Genomic DNA, 24736 nt, shown 5'->3' on the forward strand with positions numbered 1-24736 from the left:
GAAGCAGAACGTGTCTGTTTGTTAGCTGCAGTTCACTGCTGCTCTGACTGACAGGCCGTTTGGATCCAGGTGCTGGGGTTGATGTTATTACAAGGATTCAGCGGTCTGACAGGACACACCGCAGGACTGTTTGTCTGACGGGAGATTAGGGCCAATGGAAATCTCGTAATTTCTTGCAGAAAGAGGACAGATGACGTGATACTCCAAACGGTTTCCCTGCTAACAGGGAATGTTTTTATAGTGTTTAATGCCAAACTCTTAGAGAACTTAACATCTTTTATTTTTACAGTATCTTATGTAAGGGAAAATGTACAGTAAACTGGTAATTATCGCAGAAATAAGCCCAGACAGATGTATAATTATATACAGTTTATTAAAACTTTTAATTTTACTACTAAAATTTTACTGTATTTCGGATCAAATAAATTCAGGCTTGGTGAACAGAAATGACTTTTGACAGGTGGTGCACATCCAACAGAATAATTCTAGCATTATTTACCAATGTAGTATTTACTATTTTCCCTTAATACAACTGGATGATTGACACTTTGTGAAAATAATGTTTGTTCCAAAAGACTTGTTTAAATGCAAGAAACTAGTTTATTAGATATTACGAATATAACTTGTGACCAGACCGGTTGTCAGTCTGTGTGTTAGTGTTGTGGGGATTTTTCAATGATTTCAGTGCAGTTTGCATAGTTACGTCCAGTGAGTGAGTCTGTCAGTAAGCAGACTATTCAACCATTTCAGTTCAAGTCTGCTTTATTCAGGAACTAACTGTGGCTATCAATATGTCAACCATAGCTTATTTCAAGAGTGAATCCCCCAGTTATATGCCAATGTAATTCCTTAAACTTTGCAGAGTGTATGTGGTCGTTGGTTTTAGGAGCATGAAAAACAAGTTTTAAACAGTTTGAATGGATTATATACAGCACAGAAACTGCACAACGGGCACTCTCTTTCTAATAACTAAAAAGCTGTTACTCATCTTCATCGAGATCTTTAGCACCCAAGAACCAGGCCTCGTAATAATTTACGCAAGGAATACAAAAGCCCCGACATGGAGTTGATAAATATAGTGGAAAGATATAGAGAGAGAAAGTGACCCCTCAAAAAGTAGAAGCTTGGTCTTCCCGACTGTGTGTGGAGGTTTATTTTCCTTATTTTAGCAGAAGTTAGCTTCACGGGAGCATGACAACTAGCCCACAAACAAACTTATAATAAATTACTGTAAATAATTAATTCAAGAAATGTACCATATCCATTGCATGAATTTAATCACACTTGTAATTATAATTTTCGCTAAAATATAAATATCTGGGAGAAAATTCTATTTTTTACTTTTTATGGGGGTCCCTTATACCTTATGGGTGGTCCAGGATCCCCCCAGCCCCCCTTCAATTCGAGCAATGCTTTCCGGTTCAGATGTCTCGAAACGACATTTGGTTTAATCGTTTGTAAATATAATGTCATATATGTTATTAAAATATAAATGTACATTTCATGTTTAAAAAAAAACTGTCAAAACGATACGCTGCATCCGGGTTACCGTGCGTTATTGAGTTTGAGAGGTTGTTATCTGGGAATAACAAACTGGCAAATGTCGCAACTGGCCAATCAAAATCAAGCATTCCAACGAGCCGCGTAATAATATACTGTGCGAACTTTTTGAAATGCTTTAGTAGTGTTTAACATTACTACAAGAATGTTTTTAAATAACTTTAAAAGAACTTTTAGAGAACATCAGCCAAAGATCTCATGTTTTATAAACCTTCCCTAAAAGTAATCGAAAAACATTCTGCCAACAATGTTAAAAGATATGTCCACAATATCTCTTTGCTAAACATACTAAACAGGTTTTACAAATCTTCAAAATATGTTTGTATTAAAACATTTTTTCTAGTGTAACTTTCAAACATAAAGTTTTCATAGCTTTACAGAGATGTCAGCGAAACGTTCTTTACATTTACATGTATGCATTTGGCATACTTTTGTTGACTTGGAGAACAGTAAACATACAAGTGAATTATCATCGAATGATGTAAGTTACCAAATTTGCAGTAAAATTATCATATATAATAAGCTTTTCTTTATGGCACAAAAACGATTTTAGTCCAAAAATCGGAAGCTGTTCAGAAGGGCCATGTGTAACCTGTAGGCAGAAAAAAGTGTGACACAGCGCATTTCTGGACGACTGCCAAATGTCAAACTGCCCCTGCTTAAAGATGTTCAGAAGATCCATGCGTTTACAGGGCCACTGAGTTAAGATGAGTTATAAAACTCAAACGACTGCTAAAACTCGGCCCAGGCTCTAGATAGAGAGGAATAACTTCTGCAAATGACCCTAGACATGCCATAAAAGTCTGTAAGTATGAGATAAATCAACATGGAGCTGTGTGTGTTTGGATAACAGCCTCATGTGGTTTGTGTTAGACATCAGATTCAGTCTGAGGGGATTCATCTGCAAAACTTGGCAGATCTCGCAGAGAGTTTGTATCTTATGCAGAGGAGAGAATTCATCAATGTTGACAAAAGTGAAATCCACAAGAATTTATGTGAAGCAGAGCATGCAAGGATTGCTTTTATTTTTAGTTGCTGTCTCTTGCACCTAACAACCACCAAGAGCACCCTAGCAACCATGCAGCAGACTCTAGTGATATGAAGAGAGATTTGCACAACCACCACTCATACTTTTCTTTGTAAACATTGCATTAGAGAAAAATCTATTGTATCGACTTATATATGGGTCAATGACGTGACATGTATTTTTTGTGTCCAAATTCATTATTTTCCTAAAAAGAATTTGAATAAATACATGTCATATATCAAATGGATCTACAATATGTCCTTTATAAGAAACCCTTTTCATTTTATTGAAATTCAATAGATTTTTTGAGTTTTGGTGTTTGAAAGACCAAAAATGTCAGGTGGTGCGACCGTCCGAACATACAAACAGAGAACAAAACTGAGAAATAAATGTTAATTTTCTCAATAAAATTCTTAATAAAATATTTTGGCATGATTTTATGTTAAATTTCTTATATATGAGGGGAAAAATACTCAGTGCTAAATACATTAAATGTATATTATTTTAGATTAATATATGGTCGCACCACCTGACATTTTCTGGGTGGTAAAATCAGAAATCTTGTTTAATAATGAATTAATGCTCCCTAAAATGCTGTAAAACCAATATAAATCAACACAATACATTTTTTTGGACATAAAAATACATTTTCAAACTGTTTTGCTTAAAATATTTTTTTTTTCTTCTTGAAAATCGTATTTGTCATTGACCCATATATGACTTCCAGACATCATGTTCGTTTATATTTCCATTAAAACCAATACAGTTCTCATTAGAACCATTAGAACATCCCTGATGGTTTCTTTTGTTTTTTAGGGTCAGTCTTGCATCCCTCTCTGAGAAATATATTATTGGTAGAAAAAACGATAATATGTATTATAAAACATCTACTTGCTTTGTTTGGATCAGTGTTTATTATAATTCAAGTAGTGCTGGCAACATGTGCTCTGGCATCTTCAAAGAGAAAGTGTCTCCTGCAGATCACTGGCTCTTAATCAGATCCTCTTGGACAGAGAAGCTGAAAGCAGTTTGTGCAGTAATGACCGCCGTAAATAGCCCGAGCTGTTAGAGAGGAATCTGTTTGGACCTTTAAAGCCCATAAGGTCTGTTTTTGCTTGGAAAAGGTTTTTTTTTAGCAAGGCTTGCAAAATTCCTCAACTTTTAGAAAACAAGCCTTGTCAGGCACTTTATTTGATATGTTTATTGCTCATGAACAAAGAACATGATTTAGTAAAGTATGACATGCACTTATGAACAATATGTTCATATGTTGGAATTTAATGGTGGGATGTTATCTGGTGAACTGGTTTGGATGATAAACAACTGATGGTTCATGTGTATAAATTCTGTTTTGTTCATCAGTGAAATGATGAAATGGCAACAAAATCGCATTCTTTTCCATTTTAAGGTATTAAGTAGAGAAGAAGCCTATCCATACGAACCCTGTGAAGATAATTCATTCCTTACGTGTAATTTGTCACAATCACGTGTATTTCCAGCAGTTAGTCAGTTATTTCGGGATCTTAAAACGCATTCTGTACTTTCCCCACTTGCGTGATTATTAAAACGTAAAGCATTTTCCAAGATCCATTAGCTGCTCATGTAAAGCAAATGTATTTGCAAATGCAAACCACAAACACACGATTCACCCGCCAATGATTCATTCAGACGTGTCTGATCAACGTTTCGGATTGAGCTGTGGTCGCATTCATATTGATCTTCATTTGGAGACTTCCTGGTCCAGGCATCAACATTCTTTCAGTGTCGTCCTGAGACTCTTCGGGAATTACACTAATGGAAGAGGAAGATCACCATCATCACCAAGACCGAACATCAGAAGACTGTGAGTATTTGCGGGGATGGAGATGATAAGACGCAGAGTCTGTGGAGAGACGCGCGTCACTGCTGGAATGCGCCACGGAGAGCATGTGAGCTTCGCTCTTGGAGAGGTAAGTTGCTTTAAATGTTATGAATCATTCAATGAAAATGTTTGTTGTTTCGCTTTAAGTTTGTTTTGTTTTAGGGTGCAGTGAAGTTTTGTTTGTGTCGGTTTTTCAATGCGCATTGGAGACGTTACGCGCCCATGAGAGATACGCGCGTTGTGGTTTGTCGAAACTTTTGTGTCAAAATCGAAACAACGTTGCTTATTAAAGGTAAAACAAATGACTTATAACAAATCTATATAACGTTTGGCTTTATCTGTCTATTCAAATGACGTTTAATAGATTTACGCGTAATTTCAGTATGGCTTTGGAAATGTGGGTTGTTGATTCAGTTTACGCTTTATTTAACTTTAATGTACAAATCATAAGTCTGGTCTAGCATGGTTTTATTACAGTAAAAGTATAGTAACTATTGTTTTTCAGAAACCATCTAATTACCATTTGCGTCACCATAATTTTACTACACATATCATTGTTAAACGGCTACTTTTGTAAGAAAGGGGTAAATTCGGTATACATGATGCTAAACCTCTTATCTTTGGTATTCATTTTAAAATATTTAACGTTTTTTTATTGTCTTATGTGATGACAAACATGAATGATGTCATTATATTACAAGTCAAGGTTTATCATCTTGTGCATATTGATACAATATTTAGACATTTTAATCCTAAACTTGCATTTCAACGTAAAACATAACCATTAATGATGTAATTTGTTTCATAGTATACCTCATCTTACATTACAGTAATAATGTGATTTGCAGATATGATATACATTGCAAGCCTGATCTCTGAATCGATATGATGGTCCGCCTCCCTGGCATCTGCTGAAGCCTCTGAGCCTCATTTAAAGGAATCAGATTAGTGTAGGATGCTAAAGAAAGGTCTCAGGGTAATGGAGTTTGTTTTGAATATATCCTGTTAAGAGAGGCATCAGTTTCAGGTTACTGTACACTGCATCATCATTAAACACAAATTACTGTATCCATCCATCTCCATCCATCATTGAGGGCCCTTTTACCATCCCCTCGTGTATTATGATGTTTTTCCTTATTCCCCATTAAAAACAACAGCACTTGATGTATCGATCTGAACTTGGAAAGCAAACATTTGCATTAGAAGAAAATGATGTTTAATACAATCAGCCGAGGTCAAAGGTGCCTCACATTCCGGAGGGAAACGCCGTATCTTATCAGATGAGACGTGGCTTGATGTTACAAATTGAATTGGATCCCTGAAATCTCTTAGTTGCTTTTGTTTCGGTCTTCCGAAAGATGTGAGAGTAATGGATGGGCTTCTTATAATTCTAATGTATTAGACGATTCATGATTGCTTTGATTTGTATTGGAAGTTTTTTCCGTCATAACTATTTCTGCATTTCAAACACTGCGGTTTATTGTTATTAGGATGTGACAGATTTCATAAACACTCTTATATCAGATCGCATGTTGTAATTGGACTCACCAGGCTGGAAAATGCTGCGTCGGCACACGGCGCCTCTTGTTTTAGATTATGTGTGCCATTCAACATCTGCTCAGGATGTTCCCTGTGTTCTGTACTATTGCACAAGACACATGGATGTGACCAATTTATAAATTTGTGTTCAAAAGACGGTGTCTGAAACACTGAGCTAAAACTATAAAACAACATAATAAAAAACATTTGACAAAAAAACTAAGGATTCTTTGCTGAAGCTCATAATGCAATCCCATAACATTGTGCTTTATAAACTGTTGTTTGTATCTTTCTCATCCAGGTCAGAAGATCCTCAGAAGTTCATATATCATGAAATAATCCAAAGTCCACGAGAAGAATTCTTTCCTCCGGTGTAGACGACTCATCTTTCATCATGGTTTCACCGCCCTTCTCCAGCTCCAGCGACAACACCGCTACAAATGAAACGGTTCCTCTGTGCTTCTCCATCAACAGCCCTCCGTTCAGATACAACCACACCATCGCCTCGGCGTCCTTCTCCGCCGTGTTTAGCGGACTCGGCCTCAGCTCCAACCTCTTCGCTTTGGTGGTGCTGGCCAAGACGTTCCATCAAACCAAGAGCCGCTCGCGTTCCTCCTTCCTGCTCTTCCTCGGCGGTCTGGTGTTCACCGACTTCATGGGGCTGATGGTCACGGGGTCCATCGTGGTTTCCTTCCACGTCACGCAATTTAACTGGCGCCAACTGGACCCTCACTGCCACTTCTGCAACTTCATGGGAATGTCCATGGTCTTTTACGGACTCTGCCCGTTGCTGTTGGGAGCCACCATGGCTGTCGAGAGGTTCGTTGGCATCAACCGACCTTTCTCTCGATCCATGAACATGTCCAATAGCAGAGCGTGCTCAGTGGTGGCCATGGTGTGGGTCACGGCCGGATGTATCAGTCTGCTGCCCCTAGCCGGGCTTGGAAACTATCATCTACAGATGCCCGGCTCGTGGTGTTTCCTCAACATCAGCTCCAAACCGCTGGACATGACGTTCAGTCTGATCTTCTCTCTGGTGGGCCTGCTGTCGCTGGTCGTGTCGTTCGTGCTCAACACGGTGAGCGTGATCACGCTGTTGAGGGTGTGCTGTGGACAGGACGGCCACCAGCGGAGACGAGATTATGAGGTGGAGATGATGGTGCAGCTCATTTTGATTATGGTCATCGCCTCCATCTGCTGGTGCCCCTTACTGGTATTACATTTTTTACATTTACATTTAGTCATTTAGCAGACGCTTTTATCCAAAGCGACTTACAAGTGGGGTAGATAATGGAAGCAATTAGGACAGCATAAGTACAACAAAAGCATAAGTGCAATCAAAAAGAAGACTAGTCTCATATAGCCTAACACAGTATACGGAACCATTCATTCATACTTTTTTTTTTTTTTAAGAGTAGAGAAGAAAAGACTAGAGAAGAAAAGAGTCAGAACAGATCAGTCAGATGTTGGCGGAAGAGATGTGTTTTCAGGCGTTTCTTAAAGATGGCTACAGAATCTCCAGATCTATGTCCTAGTATGTTCTCGTAAAGTTATCACAAACTATTTTTGACAGTGTACAGGATCAAACAAAATGCAACGGGGCGTCAAAGCACATTAGAAAAAGAGTCTTTGTCCAAACCAGTTACGACAGCAACACGGGACAAGCTACAATAGATACAAGAACAACATTAATAACGTATTTTTTTAAATAAATAAAAAATCCTTTTGCTTCAGATGTAAACACTGTGTCAGGTGATGACAATGCAGCTGTCTGCTCAGACTGATCTCGCGGGTGTTCGTAACGGTTTTGCAACCTGGATCATTTGTCGGAATTTGTACGAAGGGAATTGTACAAAAACGTACGATTATTTGAAAAAAGCAATGATTAAACTTCACTTCTAGCCCCGCCCATAAACCCTTACAGTCACTAGCGTGACAGCAGATCAAATTTTAGAAGATTATTAAAATACATGAGAAATAGACTCGAGATTGACTTGAGATTCTATTGGTCTGTTCCAAACCATGGACCTCATTTTCGTGAGCAACTTTTCGCAAATAGCATTCAACAAACTGAAAAAACTCAAAAATATATATACAAAAAAGTCTTAACGTTAACTTGAAAGTTGTATTGTTAGCTTAGCGTCATAACGTAAAAATTCATAAAGTGCACCCAATATAAGTATATATTTATATGTTGAAATTTCTCTCACCTGATCCACCATTTTGGATTCGAGTTGGGATGAATCTGGGAATTCTGGGATTGATTTAGCAGATATAATAAACATAAAAATGCAAATATGCATAGGGAACACATCTATGATTCCTGTTAAATGCTTTCTAAATTTATTTTTAGCTCAGTTCAAATTTATTTCAATAGCACTTTCTGAATTTAGCATTTTTGCAAAGCACCTTTATACAGTAAATGCATATTATTAAAAAACCTAAATTTTAAAATATATATCACACCCCGAACAGAACAGAACCTACATAGACAGCTTACTGCTTTTGGAACAAAGTGATTATTTTTTGGGACATTTTGTAAACACTTAAAATGAGTTTCTTTTTAAACCTGCCATTTCAACGGGTCTGTTTACAAGATACTCACTTTTGCATCCAGATGTGAGAGACATCTGCTACATACGTGCGACGTGACATTATGAGAAGCGCTTCTTGTAATTGTGCATATCCCCGATCTCTGACGCGGTGAGTTGCGTTCTTTTTTTATCTTTTTAGTTTCGTTTAGGACAGTGCACACACATCATAAAGCCACGCAGGTACAGTAATGAGGTCGTGAGGCCAAAAGGATGAAGCTTTCACATATTTGCTTGAGGACAAGGAAACGGCAATGTTCTGTCAGACGGGGAACATAACGGAATTGTATGAGGGCTTCTGATAAGACTAATGCAAAGGAGTCGTTTCCTGTCGAGCGGAAGCACAGGAAGTCCTCCCGAACAAACACACATGCGCGATCCACCCTTTTATTTCTCAGCAAAATGACAAACTCAGTCGATTCAGTTACGTGTGACATCGTAACAGCATAGCGTCAAAGATATCAGGTGACCTAAACATCCACGATGTCACCCTTATATCGTAACGTGATGGTGATAAATGGGAATAAACGCTCTGGGAATTCCAGGGAAGTGACCTGGAGAATAGTGCAGACATTTTCCAGAACAGAGCTTCTCAGGTCGTGAACAGCTGGAAAAACGATGATAACTGTGCAGTGGAAAATATTACTAACCATGTAGTCATGTACAGTTAGAAAGCAAACTAAACAAACATATCAACTTTGACAAGGAAGGAGGTTTACCATTGTAAAGGGGGATAAGGAGACGGTTTTCAACACTAATTTTGTCTGTATTTGCTCAATGAATGACATGCCTTGCACAGCCTGGACACCAGAACATTGAAGGTTTGGCCATCTAACCTTGTTTCTCCTGGACAGATTTACATTTTGAATGCAGTTGTGTCGTCCGCACCTGTCAACCCATATACCGTTCTGGTCGCTCTGCGATTGGCCACCTGCAATCAGATATGCGACCCGTGGATTTACATCCTGTGTCAGGAGTCTAGACTGAGGCGAGTAATCCAGATTGTAAACTGAATTAAGGGCGATCATCGTTCATACTCACTTCATACGCTTCTGTACCGTCGCTGGTTGAAAAGCAACTAGCGCTGCTCACTGACATCATCATCAGCCTGACATCTGACAGCAGTTACCGTGGTAACCATGGCTTCCCTCAAAATACCAGCGTTAGTACGGTTCCTACTGTAAAGGCCCGTTCACACCAATGATAGTAACAAAGATAACTAAAAAGTAAAAAATTGTAAGAATATTCAACATTAATTGTGAAAGAGCAAAAGAAAAAAAAAGAATAATTTTGATGGGAAATAAATCAATTAAAATGTCTTTATAGTTATCATTCTTTGACTAAATGGGCCTTTAAGGCAAACCAGGATATTTGTTGTATTACAATAACGTATAATTTTTTTTATAAAAAAATATATGAAATTATACATTACTTATCATTATTGTAATTATATAACAAACTAAATTGTATTCGTTATTTATTAAATCAATTTAATAAACAAATGTATTGGCATAACAATAGATTTATTATTCATATATATATATTATCATGTTTATTTGAAATTTTGAATCTATTTATTTATAATATATATAATATATATTATTGTCGTTCTTTGTGTAAACGGGCAAACCAGTTCACTTGTTTTTAAATAGAAAAATCGAACAAAATATTTTTATAATAAAATAATACAGTTATGAATGTTAAGATGAAAATAACTGCTGTGTTAGGTTAATATCAGGCGATATAAATGTCATGAATTATTTTTGGTATTTGTGTTGAAGCTGTGGTTACCATTGTAAAGTTTGGTTATGGTTTGTTATGTTGCACTAAATGCACTGTGTGTGGGTTTGTTTGTGTGTGTGTGTGTGTGTTTGAGGATGTGTGTTTTATCAAGTGAACACTTTAAGAAGTGATTTAAGACTTAGTAGTGCACCACTTTAATAAATGTAATATCCTTGCTGGGTGTTCATGTTCACAGCAAATCCCTTCGGTATCATGCAGGAATGTGAAACGTTTCCAAAATGGTCATGTGACCTGCAGTAAGTGGTGTGTGTGTGCGTTCATGCTTGTGTGTGTGTGTGTTTACTGTTATCATTTTTACAGAAACAGGCTGAATCTTGCGAATACACATCCAGGTCACAGATGTTTTGCTTTTGCATGTTTTTTTAGATGAGAACTAGGCATATTATTACTATCAGTTTTATCTAAGTTACAAAATACGACCAAGACACGTTTCGCAAGATTCACCTGAAATAAAAGTCCTCAAATGTATTCAGTGTTCGCATGATCTAGGTCTGGAAACTCTTTGTCAGACACCCTCAGACAACATTCTCCTCTTTGCACTAACCATTTTTCGAGTCATCTTGTAAACATTTTCACATGGCAAAGGTCGTAGCAGCCGCAGTGTTTGCCTCCATCAGGATTGTGTTTATTTGACTCAAGTGGAACTCAAGCATCGTCTGATATTCAGTCAACACACGGCCAGATTTGTTTCTCTTGCGTTCTTCACCGCTTAGTTTTTTTGTTTCCGCAGGTGTTTATTGCACAGACTGTGCTGTCGGGCAGCAAGCTCGAGGTCCGCTACCTTCTTCTCTGGCTTCGTTTTGCCACGGGGAACCAGGTCTTGGATCCCTGGGTGTACATCCTATTCAGACGTTCCATACTGAAACGCATTTATCCACGGATGGACTGGTCCCGCGGCTCCATCGTGTCCCTGTACCCGTCTCTCCGGAAGCTCACGCGTGGATCATTGGGAGGAACGCTCGGGCATTCGCAGCATGGACCGGAGAATCTGGACGGATTCAGACAAGGTGAACCTTCAATGGCGGAAAGCACCTCAGCGTCTTAAATAATGAACAAATCCTTGAAGTCCTCCACTTGACTAGCGCATGAATAGTTAACTAGAATATTGTTATTGTTTGCGTGCTGGTTTGCCCTGTTCTGGAGATAAACACATTTACACTGTAGTGTGAGGAACAGAAATCAGATGTTGTTGTTGACATCTGGTCTGGATCAAGTTCAAGATTCTCCAGGGACACTTCTTAGTAATGTGCTCGGCCTCTGGCGATTTGGATGGAGATGCGACTCGATTTGACAACAGGCTTGGCCGAGCTTTTGGAATGGCAGATCTGGAGTCATTCAAAATGTACACATTGGCCAACCAACATTTATGCCATTGTAAAATGTTAAAGTTTTGCCGAACGACTCATTTCAGTTATTCTGCCCAGCGCTGGCTTACTTCCCAAACATATAGGCTACACTCCTTACACTCGCTGATCCACAAAGATTGAGGAAATTCATTCTACAAAATGCTGGATTTTTTCAACCCACGGTTGGGTAAGATATGAACAAACCCAACTGCTGTTTAAATGAACCTAGAAAATATCTTTATTTGGGAGATTCTCACGAAACCACTGAAACATCGAATTATAAAACTGAGTTATAAAACATACAATTAGGTAACACTAAAAAATTATCGTAATGAAGATAATTGAGTTCTCTACTTTGGACATTAATTTTAATGTATTTAATCTATTCTCCTGATCACAACGCGTCCCGATTTGTGTGCATTATATATGTTATTTAAAAAAAAAAAATTAGTCTAAATAAAATATTGTGAAGTAAAAAAAAATCTACTACACTAGATGTTATTAAATAACAAAATAATGATTGAATATTCATGTATAACAGAAATGAAGAAATAGTGGAAGAAATAAGTGTCCAAGACTGATATTCTCATCCCCCGTAATGTTTTTTATAGACCTAAATTAAGTTTGATATTATTTGATAAGAAAAAAAACATCTACTAACACAAAGAAACGGTAATTTACAGTCTTTTTCTGTAATTATTTTACTGATATTCCAGGTCAAATAAAAATTGTGCTGTTTTTTTTAACATATTTTTAAATGTACCCCCAAAATGTACATTTTCAGAAAAAGACCACAAATGTATAAGATAAACAGGGGAATTTTCTTTTACTGGGAAAAAAACGTTATTTTACAGCATATTTCTGATGCCCCAGCTGCCAGAAAATATCAGTTTTTTTTAACAAGAGTTTTATTTTTGCAGTTTATGTTTGAAAATACGGTTAAAAACTATAAAAATACAGAAAAATACAACAAATTTACAAGAAATTAAAAAATATATAGATATGTTAAAATATATCCTAATATCCTATAATTTTATAGGATATAAGTTTTGAAGTTTTCAAACAGCGAACAAGTTAACAAATTACTTTGTTTTCTAGTTAAAAAACAACGTTCCCTTCTCATTACCGATACAATTTATTATAATTTATTTATATAATTTATTATTATGGCATCATGGCTTCGCTTGTTTTTAGAAAAACATGCTATGAGATTGACCGTTGTAAATGGTTACGGTAATGCAAATTGTTAATGCCTTTTTTTCTAAAATTGTGTTAAACTGTCAGTAAAAGTTTTCAAATGAATGCCTTTAATCATGTCATATCTTGTTTGAAATTAATATAAAGGGAATTTGTTGATATTAGTGTTTTAAAGAAGGTCTTGAAATCAAGATTTCGTGAGAATCAACCATTCATATGCCTATATAAATGAAAACCACACTGTTGGGTTTATGCACATTTTACGCAAGCAGAATATTTATAAACATGTGTGTGCTTTCCAAAAGATTTATATCTGGTCTAGATGTCTAAACAGGGACACATTTTTGAGAACACAAGCAGATATTTTCTGTTTTTAATTATTTTGAAACAAATTTCTTTCATATTGTTCAGTGTTCAAATTAAACCAGCACTGTCTAGTGACGTTATTGCTTTAATAGGGCTTTGTTGTTTGGCCAACCAAATGCATTAATTCATGTACATACATTCATATCGCACTTACTTGATACACATTTAAAGGCTGAAATATAAAAATGCTCTGTGATGTGAATATTGTTCTTTATGTATAATGAAATATGGGGAGCTGTGCTTTCTTTAAGGTCTTAAAGCACTTCATTGAAATTTGTTTTATGTCATTGGTTTTGTCAACATGTCAGCAAAGATCTTGCATCAGTCTGTATTTAAGGTAACAGTTCACCCAAAACTAAAAAAAATCTTTCATGATTTATTCACCCTAGTGTCAATCGAAACCTGTATGACTTTCTTCTGCAGAACACAAAAGAAGATATTTTGAAGAATGTTGGTAACCAAACAACACTGAACTCTATTGACTTCCACTGTATGGCCACAAAACCCTTGAGACATTTCTCGAAATATCTTCTTTTGTGTTTTAAACGGCATGATGACAGGATCTTTATTTTGGGCCGGGCTATCCCATTAACTCACATTTGTGTGGAAAGATTTGCTTTCGGTTAAATTGTGCATAAGATCATTACCTTATTTAAATTAGAAATGTACCAATTACAGGAGACAAGACGTGTGTTATTCTTAAGTGTTTTTAATCTTTACATACATTCAAATGTCACAACAGCTCATCTAAAAGGTACACGTACGATGTAAAACAGGAAGCATGCTATACAAATTCCCCTTTATAAGATTTATAAGTTAAAGCAAACGGTTATTACATTGAAAGTATACACAACGGATTCGACTGTACCTGGATTTGATCATATATTTACACAAACCATTTATGTCACAAGAACTATCATTAATCTTAAAAGACAATTCATTTTGTAACGCTTGTAACACGTGTTATATCTACACAAGTCATTAATTCATTCAAAGCAGAAACAAAGGAATGAAAAACAAATGCATACCTTATATAGCCATACGATATGTTTAAAAATATTAATCTCAATGAAAGTATTACTCCAAGTCAAATTTGTTGATGTGGAAAACACATAAACGAGTAAGATGTGTAATGCAGTTCTTATTGCTCGACAAGCAAGAATGTTGGATTTCAGCCTGGAATTCCTTGACATTTTACATTCTTCAGGACCGGCATGGGAATCAGGAGGATTGTGTACGAAAATGGCTGACAGACGTCACAAATCAGCCTGAACCATCAGATCCGCTGAAAAACAGACAGTGGGCTTCTGTGAGTTATCTCAGCTCGGTTTCCAATACAAATATCATTATGAAGCATCAACTGTTTACCATTAAAACCATTTTTGAAATTCCCTATATGTAGTCTGTTTTGGGTCTTTGTTGCTGCCATATATCATCCCACCAACATGTTACCAGTTAAGCCTCAATTATAGTTTCCATCAAAACCAATACAATTCCTATTATAACCATTAAATCCTGGTTGTGTTTTTTTTCAGTTACCTCTAAATACGTTTGTTCTTTACGTCTCCGAGAGCACCCCACACGTCAAACAGAAAGACGTCAGGAAACCCAAAGTCACCCAGAACAGAGTCGAGCGCCTCTGCGAAATCGTTGGCGTTCTTTTTGTCCCTCCCGGCTTCCACTATGGTGGTCGCTGTCGAAATTATTATTGGGGTAAAGTTTGGCTCAGCTTTAATATTTTGAAATATTTTCAATACTTTCTTGCCACATTTTTTACTTTTTAAAGTTGGACAAAAATAAACAGGGTTTGATGGTTTTCGTTTTTTTGTCTACACATTCTTTCCACGGGAAATCGTAACTTTTCTTATTTCCAGGCTTGTTTTTCTTGAACACAGGCCTTTTACAGTAAACGTTTCTCATCCACAGGAAACAACTGTAAAATGTGCATGCTAAAGGGCAAATCCCAAATGATTTATCTCACCGAGCTCCTCATCCCGGATTCCCATGTAGCTCTCCAAAAGCTCATCCACCTTTCTGATGACCGTGTCTTCCAACTCATTGGGCTGGAGGAAGATTAACGTTTTTTGAGTTCATACTCTGTTTACAGTAAGCAAGACCGTTGACCCCGAACTCACCATTTCCTGGACGGTCGCTCCTCCTTTGGACCGTAGCCGAAGGGTCTCTTTCCCTGTCACCATTTTGCCCTCGCTGGATTTGGGAGCCCTCGTCCGTTGGCCTATCATGTCTAACGGAAAGAGAAGTGACGTAATGAGTAAAGCACGTCGGCCATGATTTTCATCTGGCATGCATGTTTGAGTTGCTGAAAACAGGAAACAGATCAAATGGCCAATAGCAATTGATGAATACGCATTCCAAGTCTCGCCGTCAAGTTTCCTGTTTACGCCTTAAAACTGTTGTGAGAAAGCCACGTCCACTCGGAGAGTGTCGGGTAAGTTTGGGATTTAAACTTTATGATGGTAAACTTAAGTATTATACCAGAAATCCAATGAAAAGAGTTTCAAAACGACTGCATTTCGCGTCACGTCATGTCATTCCGAAACTGAATTCTTCAGAACACAAAAGAAGATATTTTGAAGAACGTTGGTAACCAAACAACATTGGACTCCATTGACTTCCATTGTATGTACACAAAATTGTAGTTCATATTGAGATCTCTTCTGAAGCTCTAATGGACACATCTGAGAGATTTCGGACTCCTTTTCTCAGGTGCGTCTGTAAGAAGTCTGCTTAAGATCTGGAAAACGTCAGCTGTGTAAAAACATTAGATAAACGTCTCAGAAAGGGCTGTTTTACATCCATTCTAAATCATAAACATCTTATAAAGTACATCTTCTAGATGTCTATGTGACATTTGACTGCAGGCATCTCAGAGACGTATTGCAGATGAGCAAACATTCAATAACGTCTTAAAGACGTTATTGTAGACATCAAATAGACGTCTCCCAGATGTATCAGGGAAGCAAACATTTCGATTTGCTCTCCTTTTGATCATCTAGCAGAAATAATTGCGATATTAAAAAAGTGTTCTTGTGTGAGAAGTTGATCCAGACTGAGCCACGGTGATACTAGCTTTCCCGACACTGCTGTGCGACCTCACCAAATGAGCCGGCAGAAAAATGTCGGTGTCGTCCTCCGGCAGCCATTTTCCTCCATACGGATTTGCTCGTGTAAGTGTAAACGCAGCGGGGGGATTCCGTGTGTGTTCGGCAGTGTAATTGCCGGCGTTTCTCTCACAAAGGGTAATCCATCACTCTTAAACATCCAATTAGCTAATGCTATAATGATAATCAAAGACCTTTCAATTATTAACAGCAGTAATTTGCTGTCACAGAAAGCAGTGGCTGCTATGCTCATTTTAGCTCGCACGTATTAAGGCTCATTCTGAATTTGATTAAGCCACCGAGCATGACGGGATGTTCGCACAATAAACCGAGAGAGAGAGAAAAAGAGAGAGAGAGATGGAGATTAGTGTTTGTTTTTCTAGCACGGGGACCTGTGGGAGGAAAGCAGTCATCCAATTATTAGTATTTAACACATCGAGTCCGTAATTACGGCAGAGGGACCTGTGCGCCGAGCAATTACAAGCTAATTTATGAAGGGCCTGCAGTTCCTGTAGTTTTAAATGGAGCACATGCAAGAACACCTGCACTCTTAAAGACGAAAGTTGACAAATGGGATCATTCACACAAATCCATCAATTCTAATCGTGTATGACTCTTTTATCTGTGGAACACAAAAGAAGATATTTTGAGAAATGTCTCAGTGGTTTTGTGTTCATCCAATGGAAGCCAATGGGTTCAGTGTTGTTCAACGGGGTTCATCTTTGGTATTCTGCAAAAAATGTCTTACAGTTTTGGAACGTTGAGATTGAAATGCTTTCGACTTTTCGGTGCGAGTCATTTGAAGAGCGCGTTTTCCGGGCGGTTGTATTTATTATGACGCAATCACAGCTTCCGTTTTTTTCATTCATTCAGCTAATAGCAGCTTTTCGCTTTACTCACGAGGAGTTTACCCTCCTCCATCCCCAGCTCCACCTCACATTTACAATCGGGACTCGACTTCTGTTTTTCCTTTTCATAAGTCTCAACTACATTTTAATTATGTGTTACACTTAAATGTCTTTAATGAACTAATGACGTCTGCTTGTTCTGTTCTGTTTCCTTGGGTGGGTTATCCTGCTGGAGTTTTGCACAGAACCACAACCCTAATCTAAATTGTGTGCTAATTGTCAATCAAGTAAGTGAACCTGAAATAAATACACTAAACTAATAAGCACACTTAATGAATGAAAGCATACTTAAATGTGCACTTTTAATAAATGCAAAGTAGGCCAATTTAGGCCCAAGTAGTATTGAAACTGCTCTGCAGGTATCCTTGACAAACTAAACTTGACGTACACTTATTGTTTGTAAAGGGCTGTGAAACAAGAACAAATCTAAACTGCAGACTTGGATCCGGTACTGGGTTTGTTCTTTTAGAACAAAAAGGTTGTTAAACAATAAGTGTTTCTAGACTCGCAGGATATTAGCTTTTGACAAACTTCCCGTCTTGGAGGAAGATTGTCATTAAAGCCAGCGGATTTCAGCACTTCACTTTGTTACCTGGGAATGTTTCCTTTATAGATTTGCTTTCTGTTGGTCATTATGATTGAATTCGAACGGAAGTCGCCTGTTGTGTCTATGAGCTGCTGTGTTGTACACTGAGTTCAATGAAATGTAAAATATGAGTTCATTGTCACATCTCTAAAACAATGGGAGTTTGATCACACAAATCTTTGCAGCAGAGGTTTGAAAGCACGTTCTCAAATAACTTGTTTCAATCTAGACAAATCATTTCTGTGGTATTGTTAACCCATACAGAATATTACTTACATTTTCTTGTTTTAACTTGTTTGTTAACTTACTAAAAGTTATCAACTCAGGGTAAGACTTTACAAGGGTGTTTATATCTTTACATACGTCCCTATGGTTTTGATCCAGTGTGGTAGTTTTTCTTTTAATTAGTGTTTTAATATCTCTGTACAGCACTTTGGTTACAACTTCCGTTGTTTTTAAATGTGCTTTATAAATTAATAAACTAAACTTAACTACTATTTTAGCTATAACTTGCAATATGAAAATAGATTAAAGCAGTGGATCTCAGATCTAGATTTTATTTTAAGAACCCTATGGTCCACAACAAGACCCTCATACTCACATATTTTACACAATTTAATATTCCAGGGCAATAACTAGGAATATGTCTATTCATTATAAACACACTTTTGTTTTTTTTTCATTAATCTATTTTAATTATTTATTATGAATAAATAACCAAGCACTAAGAAATATCTTAAATTGTAGTCGTTTATTTGAATGCTTGTTTTTGTCTTGCTTTAAATCATTTAGATAATGAAGTTTATGCACCCTCAAATCGTTGCGCTGTTTAACCACACGATGGCGCTGTGACTCTTTATAAAAATGAAGGAAACATGACATAAGATGCTCACCGAAAGCTTTCTTGGGCTCCACGAGACGCAGTGTGAAGGGAATTCCTCTCGGCTGCTCCTTCAGCATCTTTGCAACTTCGTAATGTCGACATCCCACAATACTCTGGTCATTTATGGCCTCGATGTGATCGCCAACGCACACCGGTTTTATTCTGTCAATGGTGCTGCCTTCCTTTATCCTCTGAAAAACAAAACGTTTAACATGTAACATGAGCATAATTTTGTGCAAAAACGTAATATTTAATTTATTTATTTATTTTAACATCGATTATGTAATAAAATAATACTAGATGCTCCCATTTTCATACTTACTTTGGATAAAGTAATTTGCAAAACAGTAAATAATTGACTTAAACTTCCGGCTGTTGAGTAGTTTTAATTGAGTAAAGTGTGAAATTGTTTGTTTGTTTGTTTTATTTTAGAGTTGTATGTGAATATTGTTTGAAATTGTGTGCCAATATCTATGGCTTTGTGAAACTTTAAAAGATTTTACTAACTATACTAACTAGGTTTACTAACCTAACTTCCGGTTAGAATTAACTGTTATATTTTTTATTTAATTTTATTTAATTTAATACAATTAATATTAACAATAAGATATTACTATTAATTATTTATTTGTATATATTCTAATTATAAAATAAATAATACAATTAAACACAGACCGGAAGTTAAACTCGTGTCAGGCTCGTGCGTCCGATGAAATAAAAAAAAATTGTTGTTGTTTTTTTACACTATTCTTTTCTCATAAACGTCATTGAAGTCCTGTTATATTTAGTTTTTGACTTTACTTAAACTTCCGGTAGAATCAACTGTTATAGTTTTAATTTAATTTAATACAATTAATATTAACAATAAAATATTGCTATTTATTTTTATACATTTTAAATATCAAATAAATAATACAATTAAACACAGACCGGAAGTTAAACTCATGTCAGGCTCTTGCATCCGATGAAACGTCTATAAAAAATGTTTTTTGTTGTTGTTTTTTTACACTATTCTTTGCTCATAAATGTCATTGAAGTCCTGTTATATTTCGTTTTTGACTTTACTTAAACTTCCGGTAGAATCAGCTGTTATAGTTTTAATTTAATTTAATACAGTTAATATTAACAATAAAATATTACTATTTATTTGTATACATTTTAAATATCAAATAAATAATACAATTAAACACAGACCGGAAGTTAAATTCGTGTCAGGCTCGTGCGTCCGATGAAACGGCTATAAAAAACAGTTTTTTTTTGTTGTTTTTACACTATTCGTCCCCATAAATGTCATTGAAGTCCTGTTATATATAGTTTTTGACTTTACTTAAACTTCCGTAAAATCAACTGTTATAGTTTTAATTTAATTGAAAACAATTAATATTACAATTGATTTATTTTTATATATTGATATTATAAAATAAATAATATAATCAAACACAGACCGGAAGTTAACTCGTGTCATAACATTTCTATAAAAAACTGAATTTGTGAATGTTTTTTGTTTCATACTTGTTTTTCTGTGGGGTTTTTTTTGCACTATTCTTTCCTCATAAATGTCGGGTAAAGCCCTGTTATAAGTTCACATTATAAGTTATATAAAACTTACTTTAATGAAGGCATAACCCGCCCCATTGTCTGTGATGGTCAGGCCGAGCGCATCTTCTGTCTTGATCACCTCCACCTCTTTGGCTTCTCCTCTCACATGAGCAAAGATGAAGTCCTCCAGGCCGATCTGACCTCCCAGAAGCTTCTGCATGTCAACTTTATGGGAATTCAGCGTGCAGAAAAGGATCTTGGGGAAAAGTCAGACAATGCGTTCATACATTAATAATGAAAACAAACACCTGAAGCCTTTACCAGTGTTTTCCATAGTGGACGCTGTCGTATACGGGAATGTACACTAGGGGGCGCTGTAGAGTCTTATAAATGCCTCCTATCTACTGTAGTGACCAAAAGTGATAATCTCTGGAAAAGTGAGGTCTTATATACATTAAAAGTTGTGTAAGAAATGTTTAACAGTTGTATATGGAGTTTAAGCTATTGATTTTTGGGGTTTTTTTAGCTTTTTGTGCAACAATATTTGGAAATGAATATGGGCTATATTCGAATATACTGAAAAAAATGCAAAGTATTTCTTGATTTTTTAATCATACACATCATATTTTTATTTTTTAATCCAACCTAATGGAGAATTAAAAACAGATATTCTACAAACATGCCCTATGGGACTATATATGTATTTTGTACAGGACGTTGTATACATCTAATTTTAATTGTAAATTGTATGCAATGTTATATGTGTTTTACAGTAGTATGTTATTGGCTATAAAACTGAGAATTATATTGTACTCTTTTTTTTTTCTTTCCAATGGTAAACTTTAAACCCAGAATTGAACTGAAGCAGCGGTTTAGATCAAGGTTAGATAAAATAGATTTTTTTTGCACAGCCTTGAACTATGTGTTAGCAGTGAAAGGGTTTTGATAAGAGATTCTTGAAGGACATTTTCAAACCTTTGAGATTTTTACAATGCAGTGTAAATATAAATAAATATAGACAAGTGTGTTCTCAAGATCTAATATACAAACAGATACATAAAAATCATTACCATAAGAATTGTTCTATATTTAATATTTTGTTTTAATCAAACATATAATTTATCAAATAGTTTTCATATTATTTATATGTTAATTACTACTTTATATTGTAAAATTTTTTGCTAATATCTTTCTTTACGGGATATAAAAAAGCATTCTGGCAAAAAAATTATACTATTGTAACCAGATCCAACTTTTGATTTTAACAATATAATGGTCATATTTTTATTTAAACTAGTTTTTTTAGTTAACTGTGCATTAACTAATGTTAACAGATGAAAAAATATATTAAAAATATTTTGATCAAAAATGTTTTATTATTAAAAAACATATTTTTAATTTTGCATAAACTAATATTAACCGATGAAACTTTTGATTTCAACAATTCATTGATCATATTTTTTGTTTAAACTTGTTTTTTTTGGTTCACTGTGCATAAACTAATGTTAACAGATATAACTTTTGATTTTAACAATATACGATCATATATCTTTTATTATTAAAAAATATATTTTTAGTTTAATGTGCCCTAACTAATGTTAACAGTTGCAACTTTAGATTTAAACAATACATTGATCATATATTTTTCATACTCAAAAAATATTTTCTAACACTTTCCTTGAAGCATGTATGTATAATGCATTATAAAAGTAGTTTTAAAGAATTGTAATGCACCTTTTAACGCATTGTAATGTCTTATAAATAATTGTTATTAGAGTTAATACATTATAACACTTTGCAATTCATTGTAACACTACACATTTTAAATTTGGATATAATTCTTTACAACTACATATAATGCATTACAACACACATTATGAAGAATTATAATGCATTATACATACATGCTTCAAGGAAAGTGCATTATTAACAGATACAACTTTTGATTTTTACAGTATGTTGATGCAAACTATTAGATTTTATATATATACATATATCACTTTTTATTTTATATATATATTCATATTACTATTGTGTTTCCATAATAGAAATAAATACTAATATAGTCAAGTCAAGGGGATCCATTTTCAGGTGAACTATTCCTTTAAGACACAACACCAGAAACAATATGGTGACCCTGAATGAACAGACACCCATAAAACCATCTTAATGTACCTCAGACGCTGAGATGTTGAAGACCTCGGCAATCTTGGCGTACAGTTCCCTCACATTAGTGAATCCATGAATGCGTGCCGTCGGGCTTCCATGAGCCAACTGCGTGTGAAAGACTAACTTGGGCCTAGGACACGGAGGATGCCCAGAAGACAGATCTTCCTGGGGCAGCGGTGGCGCTGAGGGAGCCACACCCTGGTTGTCCTCATCTCCCACCGAACCTTTCGAGTCCTGCACGTCCGGACTCATGGCCTCTCCGTTCGGCATGGGCTCCCGGTCACACGTCGTCTTCTCGGACTCCTGCTGCATGTTGAACCCGAGGCGTACACGGCCACCTGTAGTTCGGTGTGCTGTGCTAAATTAAAGATGAGGGTAGCTGGGCAACGCTCAACAGCTGAGCGATTTTGGGCGCTGCTCATTGGAAACCCAAAACCACCCGAGCTGGAGATCGTATGGGTGACACTGGAGACCTGAAGAGAGCTCTTCCAGCAACAGACACATCACACCGGCCGGGCACCTGAAGTGAGGTGACACGCTTGGGGACGTGTTGGCCATCTGGCTACAAAACTGGCAGATCTTTAGGCCAGACATGCAGGAGATGATGCTTCTGTGTGTCTGTTGGCTCTGGATTGTTGGAAACCTCACAACACCGAACCCCATTGACTTTCATTGTATGGACACAAAACCACCAAGACATTTCTCAAAATATCTTATTTTATGTAACACAGAAGAAAGAGTCAAATACAGAACCACATGATGACAAAAACATTTGCACACATGCACACATAAATGTGCATTATTTATCTTAATCAAACTTGTTTTATTTCATTTGATAAAACTGCATCAGGAGAGAAATGCTGAGTAAACCATGACAGCATTTTGCACAAGGAACGTCAAAGGTCAACCTGCAGTCTGATACCAGGAACTGGCTGGCCGTCTGATGTATGTTGTGAGGCGGGTACAGCGCCTCTTCTGTCCATTTTGTAATGTGATCTGCATTGTCGACTCCTCCCCCCACCCCATACTTCCACGCTCGGCCCTCCCCATGTTTTACGCACAAAAGGGCGTATGCGGGTCATATGATGTCATGTGACGCAGTCATGTGATGAAATGCAAGGCATCTGACAATACACCATCTGAGAAGGATTGTGTTGAGATGCGTTGCACACATTTTTTATTACACAGGAGAAGATATTTTATACTTGTTGCAAAACTAACTGATGAGTGATAAACAGAGAGAGAGAGAGAGAGAGAGAGAGAGAGAGACAGAGAGAGACAGAGAGAGAGAGACATACTCTGTTTTATTACTAAATGATGAATTATGATTAGGTTTAATGTCTAGCAAAACCTGACACTCATGTAAAATTAATTTAATGAAGCTTATATCCAATGAACATAATATAATACAATACAGACCCGATGTAAACAAAGGCCAAAATAAAGAAACAGGAATATATAAGAAGATATGTAATATGTTATCATAAAACTTATCATCGTAAAAATGAATTGCCGTTACATCAAAAAAGTGTAATAGGAAAATAATTGCTTTACCAAAATCCTTCTTGTTAATTAAACTCTACACACCCACATGAAATTGAGTACCTGCTAATTTCATTCAATAATGATTCCTACCCTTTTAAAGTATGGGACAATATTGTGTCGTATTAAATGGAGAAAACTGGCTGTAAATAATGTTATATACTTTGAAATTTACTATGGGGTTGAATTTGACTACAGTGTGCTATAGTAAACATTAAACTATAACACTATTTTTTATGTGGGCATGTATGAATAATGGCATTAACTAAAGACGTGAAGAATAAATGAATAATAATAAACATGCATGTCCCATTTAAACCAAAGTGAAGTGTGCATTCATAATCAAGCATTTTAAATATGTTTTACTATATATATATATATATATATATAATAAGACTGTGTAGGTACAATTAATTTTTTACATTGATTTCATGTAATGCATGCTTTATTTATTTAGGCTAGTTTATGGGCGCAAGGTTAGTCGCTAACCTGATTCAAACCCTTGTAAAACAGATGCAAACACAGACCAACAAACACACAATCTAATCTACAATCTTAACCTATAACACGATCATAGGAAAACACAAGGCCACTGTATAATATACAGACGCCCAATATATCCCAACAATACACCCTGACTTCCTCCCCAGGCCCCCCTTCCACCACGTTGCATGAATGCACGCGTTGTGCCCTAAAA

At 36.1% G+C, this 24736-nt stretch overlaps 2 protein-coding genes across 3 annotated transcripts; one reads left to right on the forward strand and one right to left on the reverse strand.

The window, feature by feature from the left end:
- The first annotated feature begins 4289 nt into the window (after positions 1–4289).
- tbxa2r (thromboxane A2 receptor) lies at positions 4290–14685 on the forward strand. 2 transcript variants are annotated; one of them, XM_056759254.1, is made up of 4 exons: positions 4290–4536; positions 6289–7200; positions 9433–9566; positions 11112–11390. In XM_056759254.1, exons 2-4 carry the CDS (start codon positions 6382–6384, stop codon positions 11242–11244), a joined length of 1086 nt encoding a protein of 361 aa, XP_056615232.1. In that variant the 5' UTR covers positions 4290–4536; positions 6289–6381; the 3' UTR covers positions 11245–11390. The 2 variants fall into 2 exon arrangements, with proteins under 2 accessions (XP_056615232.1, XP_056615231.1); XM_056759253.1 differs by lacking the exon at positions 9433–9566 and having other exon boundaries at positions 11112–14685.
- On the reverse strand, positions 14437–22809 carry gipc3 (GIPC PDZ domain containing family, member 3). The gene is made up of 7 exons (XM_056759255.1): positions 22504–22809; positions 20399–20584; positions 18800–18980; positions 15426–15535; positions 15272–15353; positions 14830–14983; positions 14437–14575 (listed from the first exon to the last, which is right to left on the reverse strand). The coding sequence occupies exons 1-6, from the start codon at positions 22807–22809 to the stop codon at positions 14832–14834; spliced, it is 1017 nt and encodes a 338-aa protein (XP_056615233.1). The 3' UTR covers positions 14437–14575; positions 14830–14831.
- Positions 22810–24736: the final 1927 nt, after the last annotated feature.

Source organism: Triplophysa dalaica, chromosome 10 (genome assembly GCF_015846415.1).
Source record: "Triplophysa dalaica isolate WHDGS20190420 chromosome 10, ASM1584641v1, whole genome shotgun sequence".
Taxonomy (NCBI): Eukaryota; Metazoa; Chordata; class Actinopteri; order Cypriniformes; family Nemacheilidae; genus Triplophysa; species Triplophysa dalaica.